The sequence below is a fragment of the Centruroides sculpturatus genome, unplaced genomic scaffold, assembly GCF_000671375.1.
Source record: "Centruroides sculpturatus isolate CEXI.00-Female unplaced genomic scaffold, Cexi_2.0 scaffold143, whole genome shotgun sequence".
Classification (NCBI taxonomy): domain Eukaryota; kingdom Metazoa; phylum Arthropoda; class Arachnida; order Scorpiones; family Buthidae; genus Centruroides; species Centruroides sculpturatus.
This window is the reverse complement of record NW_019384447.1, coordinates 241,625-261,836: the sequence shown is the minus strand read 5'-3', so window position 1 is coordinate 261,836 and position 20,212 is coordinate 241,625. Positions and strand designations below refer to the sequence as shown.

General features: G+C 28.3%; 2 protein-coding genes across 4 annotated transcripts in view; one reads left to right on the top strand and one right to left on the bottom strand.

Annotated features, from left to right (window-relative positions):
* LOC111620423 (density-regulated protein homolog) overlaps nt 1–140 on the bottom strand; it is a 41,973-nt gene extending 41,833 nt beyond the window's left edge. Inside the window, exon 1 of the mRNA XM_023362344.1 lies at nt 65–140. The gene's annotated coding sequence lies outside the window, so the exon portion shown is untranslated. The remainder of the gene's footprint in view (nt 1–64) is intronic.
* LOC111620422 (nudix hydrolase 8-like) lies at nt 18–19,653 on the top strand. 3 transcript variants are annotated; one of them, XM_023362339.1, is made up of 8 exons: nt 18–129; nt 262–368; nt 8,208–8,278; nt 15,494–15,585; nt 15,728–15,833; nt 18,939–19,043; nt 19,146–19,348; nt 19,441–19,653. In XM_023362339.1, exons 1-8 carry the CDS (start codon nt 97–99, stop codon nt 19,621–19,623), a joined length of 900 nt encoding a protein of 299 aa, XP_023218107.1. In that variant the 5' UTR covers nt 18–96; the 3' UTR covers nt 19,624–19,653. The 3 variants fall into 3 exon arrangements, with proteins under 3 accessions (XP_023218107.1, XP_023218108.1, XP_023218109.1); XM_023362340.1 differs by having other exon boundaries at nt 73–125; XM_023362341.1 differs by having other exon boundaries at nt 103–155.
* Nucleotides 19,654–20,212: the final 559 nt, after the last annotated feature.

The window sequence follows — 20,212 nt, the reverse complement described above, 5'->3', positions numbered from 1 at the left end:
AAAAATTCGAATTTTTCTATTTGATCGTTATCTTTCTTAATATCTATAAAATTAATGAAGTTACCTCTATAACGTATCGCCTTTTATAATTCCAAGATGGCAACTTCCATATGTTGTATGTTCAGGCACGTGAGTGATATCTAATCCGTGAAATTGTAAAAAAAAAATTTATTTAATATAAATTAAATGTTTCGACTTTATATTTGATACTATTTATTTATTAATTATAGAAATAATATTAAAATAAATTTTTCATTTCAGATAGTGCATAATTTGTCCTTAAAGTCGAAATTATTACATCTTAAGTTGTTTTCGATGGCTTCAGAATTCTCTGCAACCGGCAAGCAGTTCGTTTGTCAAAAAGACAGGTAGTTACTAGGTTAAATAACATTTTCCAACAGTTTATTCATTTTTAATAAAACAAAGTTTACAATGCTTGAAAAGTATTTTGTTTAAAAGCCATTGCATTTAAATTAAATTAAATAAACAAATTCCAGTGATGCAATATAATCGATTTGAACTAAATATTAATTTAATATTTTAAATTTATTGGAATTTATGTAAATAAAGTTCACTATCTATTAATTAATCATAATCGGATCGTCCATTTTTATCATACGAATCGTATGTCGTAATTTAAAACAATGGAAGCAAGTGTTTACAATAGTATTTTGGAGAATTAAAAATTATTTATATATCAATTTCACCAAGAATCTGGATTTGTTTGGGATGGTCCTGAAATATTCTGCTTATCATGTCTAATGCCCTGTATTCTGAGTTTTATAAATGATATATTAACTATTACAAGAAATACTAGATTATTTGGAAATACAGTAGAAACTCAATTTAACATATTTTTCACCAATTACTTCTAATCTTCATAAACCACAATGTTAATGTTATAGCATTTAGTGTTTTCAATTTTGCATATTTTTGGGTTTAATACATCAAAAACTCAATCCTTAGATGAATTTTTACCTGAAATAACATTTTAAAAAAGTAACATATTTCATTTTGGATGATCGGAGATGAATTAGCGAGATCATTTTGCCCCGTGAGAGTGATAAGACATCTATATTCTATAGTTTTGATGCCTTAGCAATTATTGCTGGATCCAGAGATTGGCATAGGTAGTATAGTAAAGCAATATTGAGTCAATTTTCAGTCTACTGTTAGGAATTATAGATTCTCCAATCCTGATACAGTATTCCTATGCATTACAAATCCAGATATGGCATTATGGCAACAAGTGCAAAATACAAAAAGAAATACAGTGGTGCCTAATATTTCAAATTTAATTCATTCTAAGAGGTCATTCGAACTCCAAATCATTTCAAGTCTGAATCAATTTTTCACATTAGAAGTAACAGAAAGTGAATTAATCTACTCCCAGACCCTAAACAATACCCATTTCAATAAAGTTAAAATAGCAAATACACATAATTTAAGGTAAAATAACACAAATGTCCTAATAATAAATTAAAAGTGAAAGCAATAAATAAAATACATAAATAATGTATAATAAAACAAAAATTGCATTTGTTGGTTGTGCACACCGTTGACTTCAGCATTTTAATAGTTATGTGATTTAATTATAACAGTTGTGAAGTTTAACATATTAAAGATAATGTGAGACTTTATTCTTTGTTTAAAATCTTACTTTAAACTCTTTACTTCACATCTTGTTTGAATAAAATTAAGTTGTAATGTCTTTGGATAAGAAAAGCATATTTATATAAAAGCAGAAAGAATATAATATTCTACAAACAGTAAAAAAAATATTGTAATGTGGAGGGGGATATGCTCCAAAACTTTAAACATGTCAAATGTGTAATATATAAAATACAGAAGATACAAAAAAGTCTTCATTTCCACCCTTTCCAACACCAGGAACTTTACTTTACTTAAAGAGTACAAGAGCTGTCTGTCATTTAGCGGCAGACTTAGCCCTATAAGAAATGGAAGGAAGAGGAAAGGAATAAGAGACCAAGTGTAAAATGAAGGAAAAAAGGAAAGTGTGAAAGAAGATATGAAAGCTTATGGCAATTGCTAGAGTGCAAGATACTATACAAAATTACAAAACAAGATTACAGTATAAATCAAACATAAATATACAAAGTGCCCTTCTGGCAATGATGAATGTGTAAATTTACATAGTTGAGTACATTGGAGACTGAATGAAGGTATAACATCTTATAAAAGCAGGATGACAAAAGGCCAGCAAGCCACCAAAAACCACCATGCTGATGCAGTCAATGACCTGATGTTGCAGCAGCCATTATATTTGTTGTCGTTATTGATGTTGCTAATGCTGTTGCTATTGTTGCTGATATAGTTGTTGTTACTGATGTTGCTGCCGCTGTTGTTGTTGTAGCTTGGTGTGGTTGATTAGTTGTAGCTGAGAACAGGTGAAAGTTTCGAAGGCCTAGTAAGTTTCCTTAGAAGAACAGAAGAAATCTAGGCTGGGTGGCCAGTTTTGGCCATTTTGAATGGTGAGACAGTATAGCGGCTGGCAGGCAGCATCATGCTTTGGGCAGTCCAAGAGAGCATGATAAATATCGCACACAGATTGACAGTCACAGTTGCAAGTAGCGTTGTCCCTTACTTTGAATCTGCTCAGGTAACTTGGTAGGTTGCCATGGCTGGTGAAGCATTGTGTCGTAATATAGTTAATGTTTATATAGGTTAGGTGTTGCCTTTTTTTAATAGAAGGGAAGAATTTATAAGTGACTGCCAGTGTTGGAGGTTTCACAATCTCTTTGCCAGATGTTCACGATTTTGTTATTAATATGTCTGTTGATATTCGTGACAGGGATCTTATCGTAGGCATAGTGTAACTCCAGGGAGGCAGATCTTTTGGCTAGCCTGTCCACTTCCTCATTATCCTCAACACCAGAGTGGCCTGGAGTACAATTAAACATAAAGGCTCTTCGGTTGTTTAGATTATTGGCTAGTTGTCTGGCTTTTATTCCTATTTCAGTACTTTTGCTGCTATTATTAAGTATGTTCAGCACATATCTGCTGTCGGTATTAAAGTTAATATTGCCCCTATACTTCTTTTGATTAGTTGTTACAGTGATTAAGGCTCTGAGCATAGCCCAGAGCTCCGCTTGGTTATTTGAACAGTGAAGGTCCAACACCAGGAATTAACAATCTTCCTTAGTAAAAATTTTTTGTATCTTCTGTATTTTATATATTGTAAATATTAAAAGCCGGGCATAAGATCTGACCTGCATAACATGCAAATAATTAATCTATCTTGCCAAAGAGAACATATACACTCGCTAGAAACTCTCAAAATATACAAAACTGGGTTTCACAATAACTGCATCAACTCCAAGGATGTGATTAATATTTTAATGCTTGGAAGATCTATTATGAATGCGAAGACCCCATTTAATCCGGATCTCCACCGTTTTTTATGTGTGTAAAAAAATATATTGATATATTCTTTTGTTTGTATATGCTATACTTAGTATGCACATGCAGTATAAATCTATATGCAACTGTTCATACGTTCTAAAAAAAAAGTTTAAATCTTCAAGCACAACTGCTATTCGAATCTCGGAACTTTTAAGCTGAAGAAGACCAGAAATAATGGTTGAAAACGTTTGTAGTACTTTTAAATATTTTACTGGTCATATAAAGGTTGTTGGGAGTTTATTATATATTATACCAGTACCTATAAACGAGTGTGGTTAACCTGTATACAATGTAAATATACTGTCTGGCATTTTTAAATTATGTCAAATGTGGTTTAAAAAGTTGTTTGGAAAATTTTGAAATAAAGGATACAAAATTTATGGGGTGCCCAAAAGCTGTCAACAAAGAAATATTGCAGAAATAGATTGTTAAAAGTTGACAAATAATACATAATACATTATATACCAAACACACCAAAAATAAAGCAAAAAAAGCACTGAAAACATACAAGTGTAATGCAAGAGCAAGAGCAAAAATTGACTTGGATACATAACATTTATTCTTTGAGTGCAGTTTTTCACTGCACACACAGTTCAAACTTTGAAGCTTCATTAGAATGCCAAGGCAAATTTTTTCAAATGCAAAATTCAACAAAAATTTGAAGTATGAGCATGGGTGGATCTATACTTTTTTGGGCCTAGGGCTTATTGAAATCCAACAGAGTCCCATTTTTTGTTAGATTAAGAATCTTTAAATTGGGGTTTAAAATTATTATATTATTAATATTAATTATTTTTTACTACATGATAAGTGCTCATTATTAATGAAAAAGTATTAAAAATTTATGATGATAATTCAATTTTTGTGGGCCCTTGATACTTAGGGCCCAGGGCTTAAGCCCTATTAGTCCTATGTAGATCCACCTTATACTGATGGAACACAATCATGCCACTCATCATGACATCAAGCCAGGGCTTAAGCCCTATTAGTCTCTATGTAGATCTGCCCTAGTATAAGGTACAGTACAGTACCACTGAACTTAATGCACAATAGCTATAATGATACTGACAAAAATGTATTTATGGTTCAAACTCAGAAACTGTAGCAATGAAAATACATTTAATCCTTATTAGGAAACAAACAAGTATCCTTGAATACTGTCAAAAACAGCTTAACAATTTGTTATCTTTGTGTAAAACATGTTTAGAGGTGCCAATCATTGTACATTATATTGTATGAAATAAATAGAATTTGAAGCATTTATATTGATAATACATGTTTTTCATCACTTTATTCTGAATTCATATGCACAAATATTTTTTAAGAATGTTTGATTTTATTCTGTGATTTAATGTATTTTTTCACCAATTCCTTGAAAAACATTAAATTGGGTTTTTACTGTATATAATTTTTGAACTAGATTTTGTTGTAAACATGAATAAATCTAGTTTGAGCAATTATTCCAATTTAAAGTAATATTTTTGATTATCTTTTTTATGTTAACAATAGTAACAATTCAGTCTAAAATTGTTTGCTTTTTCCACTCTTTGGCACTAAAGGAATTTTTATTTCATGCTAATTTTGATTCAACTAGACTTTCAATGAGGCAATTAAATAAGTAGAGATAGGTCTGATATATCTGGACTAAATTTCAGATTACGTTTGTAATCTGAAATTTAGTCCAGATATATCAGACCTCTTTGGCTACTCATATCCAGCTGAAACAAAATGCCTGGGTCAAAATCTATTGCTTTGAAAGTTAGTCATCTCAATTACACATACTCTACTTGAAATATTAAATTATATGAGGAATTATTGATTTTCTATACAAATCTTTAATGAATTGTTCATTCCAATCTAAACAAAATTTGAATTGCCAGTTCATTCCAATCTAAACAAAATTTGAGTGCAGAGAGAAAACAAAGAACAAAAAACACATAGATACTTATGTTCAATAAATCTTTAAATAAAATATACAAATAGATGAGCCATTAAAGAAGAATTAGATTAGTGTACAGAAGAAATTCTACTATACCAATGTATCCACCAATTATCCACTTCAAGGATACCAATGGAATCCCTGAAGTGTATGAAGTCTGTCTAACAGATAGTCTACTCAATAAGGAAAGAGTAAATATAGGATACATGTCAAGCTGTTTACCCACCAGGGTCCAGATTCACAAACGTCTTATAAGATATGACATAGTATCTCTCTGATATCATAAGTTACAAGAAACTAACAATATTTTATATTTCGTATTCATAAAACACATCATAGCACTTACAAGAAAACAAGAAATTGGTAGTGAGAGTCTTATGACATCACTAGTGACAAGAAATGCATTATTTTTAAAGACAGTTGTAATTCTCATTTTCTTAGAATATCATTTCATAACTTTCTACTAGTTTCATAGATGTCCTTTAAACTTGAAAGCATTTTTGATCCAAAGGAGTCAGTATTCTCACTTGAGAGGAATCTTCCTCTAGTATAGGGAAAGATTTATATAATCTCATTGCAGGAAAAGTCGTGAACTTGTTTTGACAATTTATATCTGTATTTTGTTAACTTAATTTATATAAATTAAATTTATGTAAGGCAATGGATATCTGCAAAAGATCAAACATGCATGCATTTGAAAGAACATGAAATTTAAATTTAAATGCATTTCATTATAGAATGATATAGTCTGAGAATGATTAAATTTAAAGGCAAAAATGTTTGCCTACATTCTAATTTTTGCTGGTTTCAAGGGTATCATTATTTAATAGTATAATAATGTCTAAGTTCAAAGTTTACTACATAATAAAACAGATGATTAATACAGGTCATTTTCCAAATCTTGGCTGGAAACTGTACATTATTCAAGTGGGGCTCTAGAGCAGCAATGACTGAAGGTAGATCAAAACTGGATTCGACATTTAGTAACTCCAAATTAAGGGTTAAATATTCAATTTGAGTATTTTAAAAAATAACATAAAATGCCTACAAATTTTACTTTACTCAATACATATCAGAAAACTAACAATAAACTTTACGTAAGTGAAAAATAATAATGTAATTATAACAAAAACAAATATTTTGTTTAATGGGAAATCTTTTGTTTTTTTAATGAGAATTTTTCTATCAGGGATATAATTTGTCTTTTTTTAAGACTTTTCACAACAGTTTTATGTAATGTGAAGCAGGGTCCTAAAGTTTTGAAATATGCCTTTTTTTCAAATAATGTATAAAAAACTTAATACTTTGTAAGCATTCAATCCTATTATCTGTGGATAATAGGTTTGTCACCACTGTTCTAGAGTATTTAAAGAAGTATATGCCAGTGACTTGAGATGTGCTTCTGATTCTGTTAAATTCATATAGCCTGTACTCTCCACTCTAATATAGACTCATCTTTGATACTATATATTAAGGGTGGCCAAACCGTGTCATGATAGGAGCCATATACTGCCTATTGGAAATAAACAAGAGCAGCATCCTCTATTGCAGTGTTTCTCAACCTCTAACGAATCGTCACCCCTTCAACGTAGTATCGCCCCCTTCAGTAAAACCGTTACGTAGTATCGCCCCCTTCACTACAAAATACCGATGTCGAGGGCCAAGACTAACGGCAAATTCGTACTGCATAGACTAGTGACTAATAATGTTATTTGTTTAATTATTGTACGATATAACGAATAAAATATCTAATTATTCTTAATATAAAGTTTTACTATATCGCCCAGAAAATTGTTTTTCGCCCCCCAAAATATAAACTATTACTAATCGCCCCCTCAACATGGAAAAACGCCCACATGGGGGCGATATCGCCCCCATTGAGAAACACTGCTCTATTGGAATGTCTATTGGAGAACCACATTATCTATTTATAGTATTTTAACTACATACAGTTATCACTATTACTTTAATGATACTTTGTCTGACTAGGTAAATAATCATTTAAATCCTTCAACTTTATGAATTTATCCTAAGCTTTCAGTTGCCTGTTCAAGCATAAGTTGTGAGATCTGTGTATGTTACACTATGTAATAGCGAGAAAATTTACAAAAATATTATATATATGTAAGTAGTATGTACTAAGTTTATAAAAAGAAATTGTAAACATATATAGGAGCCACAATAAGGGTCTATAAGAGTTCATGTAGCTTGTAAGCCACAGTTTGGCCACTGTTGCTATATATCATGGCAAACTAGCTAAAGATTCATGAAACATAAGTGTAGATTCTTGAAATTTAAGTGTTATTTATTAAACATTTAGATGATGATAAAGGGATGTACATACTTAGTTATAATTTTCTAAATAATTAATAGTTGAAAGGTCAGAAGTTCTACTTTGTGATTTCATTTTTCATATTATTTACAATTACAGGTATATCAGTGAATGTTTTTCTTGGTTTCTTGATTATATAACAAAAATAATTTTTATATAATTATATTAAAAATAGCAAATGACCAGCATTCAACTTAAAAAAATGTATATTGGAGAGTTTAATACAAACAAAATAAATTTCTTTTAAAATATATAAATTATCCAAGGATTGTAATTAGAATGGCCATTTCTTCAAATACAAACAACAGATTTCAAACTAATGTATTTTATTAAAATGTTTCTTATAAAATTGTAAATTAGTATAAATTTATTCAAATAATTATTTATATTTAATTAGAATGAATTTAATAAATTCTGTTAAGAAGCACTTTGTTTTATGAAATATAAACATAAGTTATGTCTCACATAAAAATTTTGGTTTGCATGTTTCTTCAAATTAATTTTTTGTTACAGATATAATGGTATTACAGTTGAGACTGCTGAAATAACATTTTCTGATGTAGAATTTGAAGAAATACTTAAAGGTAAGATGTTAAATATAATAGCATAATGTTAAATCTGGGTAATTAATTGCTAGATATTAATATTAACCCATTGACACTATGTTAACATTGATAGTATACAACTGTAATCAGTGGCGTAGCTACTGACTATTACACCCTATTACATTATATATTCAGCACCCTGGAGTAAGTAGAATTGATGTGCCTCCTTGTTTCTCGAAAGAGGTCTCACAAAATTACTTTTAAAAATCAAATATTCAACTAAATCAAAATATTTTTAACATTTAGTTTAAAAACATATATCTAATTATTTCCATTTAAATTTATCCATTTACTTAATAACAATTTATTTGAGATTCAAGGCATTTTAACAATAAGATATTCAATTTAATAAATATAAATATAATAATAAAACAAAATATAATTCTTTAATTATGGAGTACCTAATAATAGCAAGGTTGTGGGCAAAGTTTTCATCTCTAAAACATAAACATTGAACGTCAAATGCTACTTACAAGATAGTGGCACTCGACATTCCAAGTTCACGTTTTAGAGAATGAAAACTTTGGCTGCAACATCGCTAATATTTATTATATAGTATATTAACCATATTGACAAAATGTATGCAAGTTTAGTTTCATGACAAATACATAATAATACAATAATAAATAAAAAAAAAAAGACTTCAAAATTGTTGTTTTCTCACTTTTTTGTTTGCAAATCAGTCAGTCACTTTCTCCAGATCAAGTTGACAAGCTATTGTTTTTTCAATTGATATAGTAGCCAGAGCTAAGACAGTATTGTGACATGCTGCTTCTTAAATAAGTTTTGATTAATTTTAGTTCTGAAAAACTTCATTCTGCTGTTGCTGTCGTTGCCTGTAAAGTTAAAAAAATGAGGTATGCTGCAATAATGTTGGAGAAAAGTTACTTGAGGCTGCAGTGTAAATTAAAAGTAGTTTGGCAACTTCGCATTTAGAAGTAATTTCTTTTACCTGAGTATAAAAACACATTTTAAATTGAAGCAGTTGAGGTCCAAAACTAGGCAAAACATTGGACGGATATGTTGATTGTAACAATTCTGATTCTTTCAGAATATTTTTATCAGATGACGTGACAAGATATGCAAGTTATAAGCATTTAAAAAGTGTACATAATTGTCAAACAGATTCAAATCTAATAATTAATTGATTAATTATTAAATACAAAATTTTTTTTACAAATGTTTTTACAAGTTTTTATTTTACCATTTCTAACTTAGTGCCACCATGATTTGTGTGCCTGGAGCAGTTTGCTCCAACTGCTCCACAGTAGCTATGCCTCTGCTAATAGTGCCACCCACTATAGTACCATCAAAAGTATATACCATAACTTTACTGTTGTCCTTACAGCAACATGCATAGTGTATATTACAATTCCACAAGCTTGTTATGACTACATTGTTTCATAAATTGTGACTGTGTGCTGGCACTTTCTATGACAACATGTATCTATATCACAACTATACATATGTTGTTATGATAATATTGTGAGTGCAAATCATTACTTAAGTTTAATGAAAAAAGACTTGTGACAATTTTGAAAATACTAAATGTAAAAACAAATTCGATTTTGAACTGTATAGAAATTTGAAAGATACTGTAGTAAAGGAAAATGAAAGTANTTCTCACTTTTTTGTTTGCAAATCAGTCAGTCACTTTCTCCAGATCAAGTTGACAAGCTATTGTTTTTTCAATTGATATAGTAGCCAGAGCTAAGACAGTATTGTGACATGCTGCTTCTTAAATAAGTTTTGATTAATTTTAGTTCTGAAAAACTTCATTCTGCTGTTGCTGTCGTTGCCTGTAAAGTTAAAAAAATGAGGTATGCTGCAATAATGTTGGAGAAAAGTTACTTGAGGCTGCAGTGTAAATTAAAAGTAGTTTGGCAACTTCGCATTTAGAAGTAATTTCTTTTACCTGAGTATAAAAACACATTTTAAATTGAAGCAGTTGAGGTCCAAAACTAGGCAAAACATTGGACGGATATGTTGATTGTAACAATTCTGATTCTTTCAGAATATTTTTATCAGATGACGTGACAAGATATGCAAGTTATAAGCATTTAAAAAGTGTACATAATTGTCAAACAGATTCAAATCTAATAATTAATTGATTAATTATTAAATACAAAATTTTTTTTACAAATGTTTTTACAAGTTTTTATTTTACCATTTCTAACTTAGTGCCACCATGATTTGTGTGCCTGGAGCAGTTTGCTCCAACTGCTCCACAGTAGCTATGCCTCTGCTAATAGTGCCACCCACTATAGTACCATCAAAAGTATATACCATAACTTTACTGTTGTCCTTACAGCAACATGCATAGTGTATATTACAATTCCACAAGCTTGTTATGACTACATTGTTTCATAAATTGTGACTGTGTGCTGGCACTTTCTATGACAACATGTATCTATATCACAACTATACATATGTTGTTATGATAATATTGTGAGTGCAAATCATTACTTAAGTTTAATGAAAAAAGACTTGTGACAATTTTGAAAATACTAAATGTAAAAACAAATTCGATTTTGAACTGTATAGAAATTTGAAAGATACTGTAGTAAAGGAAAATGAAAGTACAGTAGAGCTTCGTTTATCCAAAAGCTGATCAACCAAAACGTTGGTTAACCGAAAGCATTCCTGTTGGACTGTGTTGTGCTGAATCGAACCTTTTTGATACTAGATTAACTTCTAAAGTATAATTTTTTTTGTTTTTATATTTTTCCATATATTTATTTTGTTTGTATAAAATAAAGAAATCATTTTTAATGATACAATAGCCACGATTATTATTTTAAAAAATTTACGTTAGACTTAACATCGACAAAAATTCAATGCAAAGCTACACAAAACAGAAAAAATTTCAATGTGGGATAGGTTAATATATTTTTTTGTACATAATCAGTTATCCGAAAAATAAGTTATCCGAACAACCCCAGTCCCCAATTGATTCAGATAAACGATGCTCTACTGTAATTACAGTATTCTGCTGAGAGCAATAGTGATGTAAATGACATAAGAGTGTAAAAAAAGAAAGTAAAACCAGAAAATATATTAGAGTGATATTGATGATGATGAAACATATCTGAAGAAGAATGACATAGTGTTACAGAAAATAACAGGGAACAGTTGCTTAAATAAAAAAGTTTTTTGGATTTGCAAGTTACACATATTAAAAACATCTTGAAATGCTAAAGGTTAAAACTGTATATACTAAACTAACCAATGATCTGTGAATTGAATTATAGACAAATGTGGTGATCTGAACACAATTTTGAGAGTTAATAAATTTGAATTAATTAAGTTTTGATATGTTTGATAAATGTATATATGGTCTACATTAAAATGGACTATTGTTGTTGATTCAAGATTACCCCAAGCTGTTACTGGATGTAAGTTATTCAAATTTTAAGTAAAAGCTTCTTTATCAGAAATTAAATATGACTACATTTTAGAGTTATATATTTGTGATTAGTTTTGCAATATCTCTTTAGTTTTATCTTTCTTTAGAAAATAATAAATTTTTATTTCCATTTTGGAATTTGTTTTGCAAATGATTTATACAGTTTTGTTTGTAATAAACTTATGACTTTCAACTTTCATATGACATTAGGTCATGCAAACATAAAAATTTTGGTTTGCATGTTTCTTCAAATTAATTTTTTGTTACAGATATAATGGTATTACAGTTGAGACTGCTGAAATAACATTTTCTGATGTAGAATTTGAAGAAATACTTAAAGGTAAGATGTTAAATATAATAGCATAATGTTAAATCTGGGTAATTAATTGCTAGATATTAATATTAACCCATTGACACTATGTTAACATTGATAGTATACAACTGTAATCAGTGGCGTAGCTACTGACTATTACACCCTATTACATTATATATTCAGCACCCTGGAGTAAGTAGAATTGATGTGCCTCCTTGTTTCTCGAAAGAGGTCTCGCAAAATTACTTTTAAAAATCAAATATTCAACTAAATCAAAATATTTTTAACATTTAGTTTAAAAACATATATCTAATTATTTCCATTTAAATTTATCCATTTACTTAATAACAATTTATTTGAGATTCAAGGCATTTTAACAATAAGATATTCAATTTAATAAATATAAATATAATAATAAAACAAAATATAATTCTTTAATTATGGAGTACCTAATAATAGCAAGGTTGTGGGCAAAGTTTTCATCTCTAAAACATAAACATTGAACGTCAAATGCTACTTACAAGATAGTGGCACTCGACATTCCAAGTTCACGTTTTAGAGAATGAAAACTTTGGCTGCAACATCGCTAATATTTATTATATAGTATATTAACCATATTGACAAAATGTATGCAAGTTTAGTTTCATGACAAATACATAATAATACAATAATAAATAAAAAAAAAAAGACTTCAAAATTGTTGTTTTCTCACTTTTTTGTTTGCAAATCAGTCAGTCACTTTCTCCAGATCAAGTTGACAAGCTATTGTTTTTTCAATTGATATAGTAGCCAGAGCTAAGACAGTATTGTGACATGCTGCTTCTTAAATAAGTTTTGATTAATTTTAGTTCTGAAAAACTTCATTCTGCTGTTGCTGTCGTTGCCTGTAAAGTTAAAAAAATGAGGTATGCTGCAATAATGTTGGAGAAAAGTTACTTGAGGCTGCAGTGTAAATTAAAAGTAGTTTGGCAACTTCGCATTTAGAAGTAATTTCTTTTACCTGAGTATAAAAACACATTTTAAATTGAAGCAGTTGAGGTCCAAAACTAGGCAAAACATTGGACGGATATGTTGATTGTAACAATTCTGATTCTTTCAGAATATTTTTATCAGATGACGTGACAAGATATGCAAGTTATAAGCATTTAAAAAGTGTACATAATTGTCAAACAGATTCAAATCTAATAATTAATTGATTAATTATTAAATACAAAATTTTTTTTACAAATGTTTTTACAAGTTTTTATTTTACCATTTCTAACTTAGTGCCACCATGATTTGTGTGCCTGGAGCAGTTTGCTCCAACTGCTCCACAGTAGCTATGCCTCTGCTAATAGTGCCACCCACTATAGTACCATCAAAAGTATATACCATAACTTTACTGTTGTCCTTACAGCAACATGCATAGTGTATATTACAATTCCACAAGCTTGTTATGACTACATTGTTTCATAAATTGTGACTGTGTGCTGGCACTTTCTATGACAACATGTATCTATATCACAACTATACATATGTTGTTATGATAATATTGTGAGTGCAAATCATTACTTAAGTTTAATGAAAAAAGACTTGTGACAATTTTGAAAATACTAAATGTAAAAACAAATTCGATTTTGAACTGTATAGAAATTTGAAAGATACTGTAGTAAAGGAAAATGAAAGTACAGTAGAGCTTCGTTTATCCAAAAGCTGATCAACCAAAACGTTGGTTAACCGAAAGCATTCCTGTTGGACTGTGTTGTGCTGAATCGAACCTTTTTGATACTAGATTAACTTCTAAAGTATAATTTTTTTTGTTTTTATATTTTTCCATATATTTATTTTGTTTGTATAAAATAAAGAAATCATTTTTAATGATACAATAGCCACGATTATTATTTTAAAAAATTTACGTTAGACTTAACATCGACAAAAATTCAATGCAAAGCTACACAAAACAGAAAAAATTTCAATGTGGGATAGGTTAATATATTTTTTTGTACATAATCAGTTATCCGAAAAATAAGTTATCCGAACAACCCCAGTCCCCAATTGATTCAGATAAACGATGCTCTACTGTAATTACAGTATTCTGCTGAGAGCAATAGTGATGTAAATGACATAAGAGTGTAAAAAAAGAAAGTAAAACCAGAAAATATATTAGAGTGATATTGATGATGATGAAACATATCTGAAGAAGAATGACATAGTGTTACAGAAAATAACAGGGAACAGTTGCTTAAATAAAAAAGTTTTTTGGATTTGCAAGTTACACATATTAAAAACATCTTGAAATGCTAAAGGTTAAAACTGTATATACTAAACTAACCAATGATCTGTGAATTGAATTATAGACAAATGTGGTGATCTGAACACAATTTTGAGAGTTAATAAATTTGAATTAATTAAGTTTTGATATGTTTGATAAATGTATATATGGTCTACATTAAAATGGACTATTGTTGTTGATTCAAGATTACCCCAAGCTGTTACTGGATGTAAGTTATTCAAATTTTAAGTAAAAGCTTCTTTATCAGAAATTAAATATGACTACATTTTAGAGTTATATATTTGTGATTAGTTTTGCAATATCTCTTTAGTTTTATCTTTCTTTAGAAAATAATAAATTTTTATTTCCATTTTGGAATTTGTTTTGCAAATGATTTATACAGTTTTGTTTGTAATAAACTTATGACTTTCAACTTTCATATGACATTAGGTCATGCAATTGCATAATTCATGATCATAGGATATTTTGATTTTTTACATGCTACAGTGAACTTTATTTATTTTAAAATTTAAAAAAAAAGTAATCCAGAAAAGTAACTTCAGTTTAAACTGTACTGAAGTTTTTATTAATATACTGGAGTGCTGGAATTTATGAAAGAAGTTGGGTAATATTTGTGGCATTGAATTTTATGAAATTTACTCTTTTAGTATACTTAGAAGTTTTAATTATTTGTTCTTATATAATTTTTAATTATAATTTTTTATGTTAAATTATTAATACTTTATTTTATATGGAGAGGATGATTTTTTATTTACATTAAATGTATTTTCCATATATAAACTATATTATAATTTTAGAAAATATGTCTTTAATTTATTCTTAAAATTAAATTACTGTATTTGATGCTTACATTTCCAATGTAAGAATTAATGTTTGTACAATAAATTTAAATTTTTCTGATTCATCCATTTTTATGATTATTATAATGCAATATTATTTTTAATAATTGATTTTCATAAACAAATCAAGCTTATAGCATTCAATTAGTATTTATATTAATATATAAAATCAATTATTTCTTAGATCAGTAAAGTATACATTTTTCACCATGAATTTATTACCCAAAAATTTAAATAAATGTATTACACATTCTATTAAGTAATTCTTATCACTTCAGATCTATTAACTTATAAAATTAAATACAACATTATCTTTTCAAGCTAAATTTTAACATTAAAATTATCTAATTTTTTTTTCTTGTAGCTTCCTTAAGTGAGTGGATGAACAATGGAATTCGTGGAGTCTGGTTTCATGTTCCTCGAAGCAAAGCTTCCTATATACCAATACTTGTAAATGTATGTTTCTCATCTCTTTGCTTAATTTTTCAGTTTTTATTTGTGTAATTTTTGAACATTTTAAAGTATGAAAATTATTTGTAATTTCTCTTGTATCAAAATTCTCTGATTCCAACCAATCAATCTATTTTTAATTTTACAGCATGGTTTTGAATTTCATCATGCCAAAGCATCATATTTGATGTTGACAAAATGGTTACTAAGTTCTGAACCGAATTTGTTGCCTCAATATCCACATACTCATATAGATAAGTATTTTTTAATATATTGGATGTTGTGATGATAACACAGTAAACATAGGTACCATACATAAAAAGTTGTTACATGATTGTTGTCCCATAGTTCTTTTGCAATACAGTCGACCCCCCCTATAACACGGTAAATATGTTCCGGTTTTTATGAATCCATTTTCTACGAGTCCAGCCAATCACAGCCCGGAACGTATGCAGTTTACGGACTACGTCTGTTTGAAAGGTTTCTTCCATAAAATTAATCAATTCTAAACTAATTTGACTCAACATTTCCAAAATACGTATAATTTTTTGGGAATAATCTATATAAACTATGCTATAAACAAAAAATTGTAGGATTACTTACCGAGTGTGCACCGTTTGACCACGCCATTGCTTAAGCTTGTTTTCGTCGTGGAGCTTGTCATTGAATGGCGCTTGCATGCTTCCTGATAAATTATTTTTTTTGCGAAAAATTTGCTGAACTTTGGAGACATCATTAATATAAATATAATTTTTATGGACATTAAATAATAAGTGGTTTTTAGTAGGTCCGCTGCTCGTTTAAACTCAGCGGTTTGTGCAATATCCGCTATTGGTCTAGATTCAACCAATCCTGTCACAACATGAGTTGGCGATGATGTTTTACTGAATTATATGAGTTTTTTAGCATGTTTGTACGAATGCTGTCACAATTTTTTCACCGTGATATAAGAATCCGAACTATAGGAACCCGTGTTATAGGGGGGTCGACTGTATTTTATTTTTTGTATTGTGTTAAAAGCCTTAAAATCAATAATGTTTAGTTGAAAACAATTTTTGTATTTCTTGTAATCCATTAGGATATTATTGTTGAGCAAAAATCATGTTATTCTTTTATGAATGCCAAGAAAAAATTGAGTAGTTTGCTTTCTTTGTGAAATGTTTGTGAAAGTGAAATACACCTAAAACCTAAACAGTGTTGTTGTATTGTATTAATAAGTACAGTACATATGCACAGTATCTTATTACAATGTACAATATTATGTAGACTTATGTATCACTTTGAGAACCATACCCCATTATTGTCATTATTTTCCATGTTTGACTTACAAAGGATGTTCCAGAACAGAAAGAGAGAGAGAGAGAAAGAAAGATCTGTTGTAGTTGTAGACTACCTGTATATAAAGTTAAATTTTAAAAATATTGTAAAGGTGTAAATTATTGTTATTTACCTATTTCCCATAAAAGTTGCTGACAACTTTTTACTTTACAAATTCTCTAATTAATACACAAAGTATTAATTAATTAAGTGGAATGTATTATTTACAAAAATTTGATGTCACCCAGGTTTGTGTGAAGGATTTTTAAATGGAGAGTTTTTAAAAAAGCATGTTATTTTTCCATAACATAGTTTATTAATTTTTATAATATAGATGTATAGAGTAATACAATACAGCAGACTAAGGAGAAACTAAATGGGTACAAAATAAATATAAGTTTTATACAATATTGTTTAATTTTTTAAATTCTTAAACAGGAAGAGTTAAATCTTCAAAATCCTGTGTGCACAGCCCTAATATCATCTATACTTGTCATTGCATTAATCTTTTATACTTGTATATTATAATCATGCATCATTTTATGAAATAATGATGTTCTATCTAAAAATTGTAAAGATAAAAATTTTCAATATCAAAAGTATAACTTTTTTCTTTACCATAATTGCAGTTTGTTCTATAATCATTTTATTTAATATTCAATTAATATTAACTAACTAGAATGGGTTAGTGAATAAACTCCAACTTATTGAACTTTAAAATCATTCTGCAAGTATAAATGAATCATACCTATTTGTTTTTATATTTTGAATGAAAATTTTTCACAATTTATGTATTTTATAATCATCACTTATTTTTTAAAACCATCTGATAATGCAGAATTAATTGGAGGATAATAATTTGATCTTATGATTAATTAATTAATTAATTTCAAGTAAGGATAAATTACAGAATATAACATTCATATTAAATTATTGTGAAATTTAACAAAGTTTTCAAATATTTTAAACATCTGTTATAATATTGAAATTGTGCAACCAACTTCCATAAAGAGTGTTTGTGGAATGAAAACACTTACTGAAAGATAAAATAAATAAATAATTGTATAATTGAATCATATCTGTTTGTTTGAGTAATGTGAGAGTAGCTGAACCGAATTCTATGAAACTTTGTACATATATTTAAAATAATCCTGGAAAGGATATAGACTGCTTTCTATTTCCAAACATTTGATTTTATAAGTTTTGATAAATTATGATATAATTTGCAAAAGTAAATTATTCATACCTGGTTTTAATAAGGTCTTTCACATGAATAAGAAGTTTTGGCCCAGAGACTGGTGAACATGAAGTGAAATGAAATTGAAATTCAATATGCTAATGTGGTCATTAATAGACAAAAGCAGACATCAGTAAAAATTGGTCAGTCTGTTATTTCAACAAAATGTACTGTACATAGTACTGAACATATTACCATTCTCATTTTCATTCATGTCAGATTGTCAGTGAGTCCCAGAATTTTTTTCAATATAAAATTGTTTTTGATTGGATCTATTATATTAAAATTTGTGCTTATATTATATTATAAGCACAAATTTTTTTCATATATACATTTTTATATATGATTACCTTTATATGATTATTTTCCTGAGAGAAGCTGTGTGCTTCAGCTAGTATGTCTATATTTATAATAAATATCCAACTCAGCTTTTAACATTTAATAAACCATCAATACATCGTTCTTGCTGAGATATGTTTAATCAAAACACAAATGTTTTTGACCTAATATGATAGGCCATCTTCAGGTGTAACTGAAATTAGAACATATTTTTAAAAACAACAATGTTCAGACATTCTGTCATTTAAATGTTGTTTTTAAAAATACGTTCGAATTTCAGTTACACCTGAAGATGGCCTATTGTATTAGGTCAAAAACGTTAGTGTTTTGATTAAACATATCTCAGCAAGAAAGGTGTATTGATGGTTTATTATATATTTATAATATTAAAAAATATATATGAATATTATAAATGTATGATGATTATATATGTGTTAAATTATTCTTTGTTTTATTAAATTTTTAAGAGTTGGAGGCTTAGTTGTCAATGACAAGAATGAAGTTTTAGTAATTCAAGAAAAATATGGAGCTAAAGCTCATTGGAAATTTCCTGGTGGATATGCTAATCCAGGTTTTATTTTGAAGAAATTACTTCAATTTTTACATATTTATAAAAATTTTATAAATAAATTAAAATTACTGATATTTTGTGATTCATAATTGACAAATTTAGGTGAAGATATTGCAGATACTGCAAAACGAGAAGTATTAGAAGAAACAGGAATAGAAACAGAATTTGTAGAATTGGTGTTATTTCGTCATCATCACAAACATATTTTTGATTGCAGTGATATCTATTTTGTTTGTCATATGAAACCTGTAGGTGGCTGCATCAAAAAATGCACCAATGAAATTGCAGAATGTTGTTGGATGGATGTAAGTAAAAATTATGTTAACAAATTTATTTTATTTTTATTTAAATAAAGAAACAACGTTTTAATTTGAATCTTATATTTCTATGTATACAGATCAATGATTTCCAGTCTCATTCAGATGATGTAAGTCATATGAATCAATTTGTAATGAAATGTTTTCTAGAAATACAAAAGAATGAAGCATCTATTGCTATAACTCCTGTGTTATCATTTGCAAAAACTCATTATCAAAATGTATATAATATAATTTGGAAACAAAAAAGCAAGAATGAATAATATATTTACATTCAAGTATAATGATTTAAATAATTTACTAAGTAGTAAATTATAGATTAAATATATTTTAAATCTCAATAATGAAATTATAAAATAATATATGTAGGTTTAATTTATATACAATAGAAGCTCGATTATCCGGACTAATTGGGGATGAAGGTAGTCCGGATAAGGAAAAATTTGGATAATCAAAACAAATATATTAATTTGTCTTTTAATGATAATACAACACATTTTCTTTTCGATGACATATTGGTAATATTAAAAATAAATACTGTACAGGTATACCTCGCCTTACGTCGTTAATTGGTTCCAGGAGAACGACTTAAGTCGAAAAACAACGTAAGTCGAATTTACTTGTCTCCAAATCTACTTGTCACTAGGCTAAACCATAAATTGCCAATCCGGTTCTGTATTTTATTTAGTAATGCATTTTTAATAATGTATGGTTAATAAGGATCTATTTTAAGCTTAAAACAAATAAATTTTAGTTTTTAATATAGTACAGAAAAAAAGTAATCTAAATTTAAGAATGCATGTACTGTAAATACAGTACATAGCCTACTTGTAAATGTATATATTTTAATAT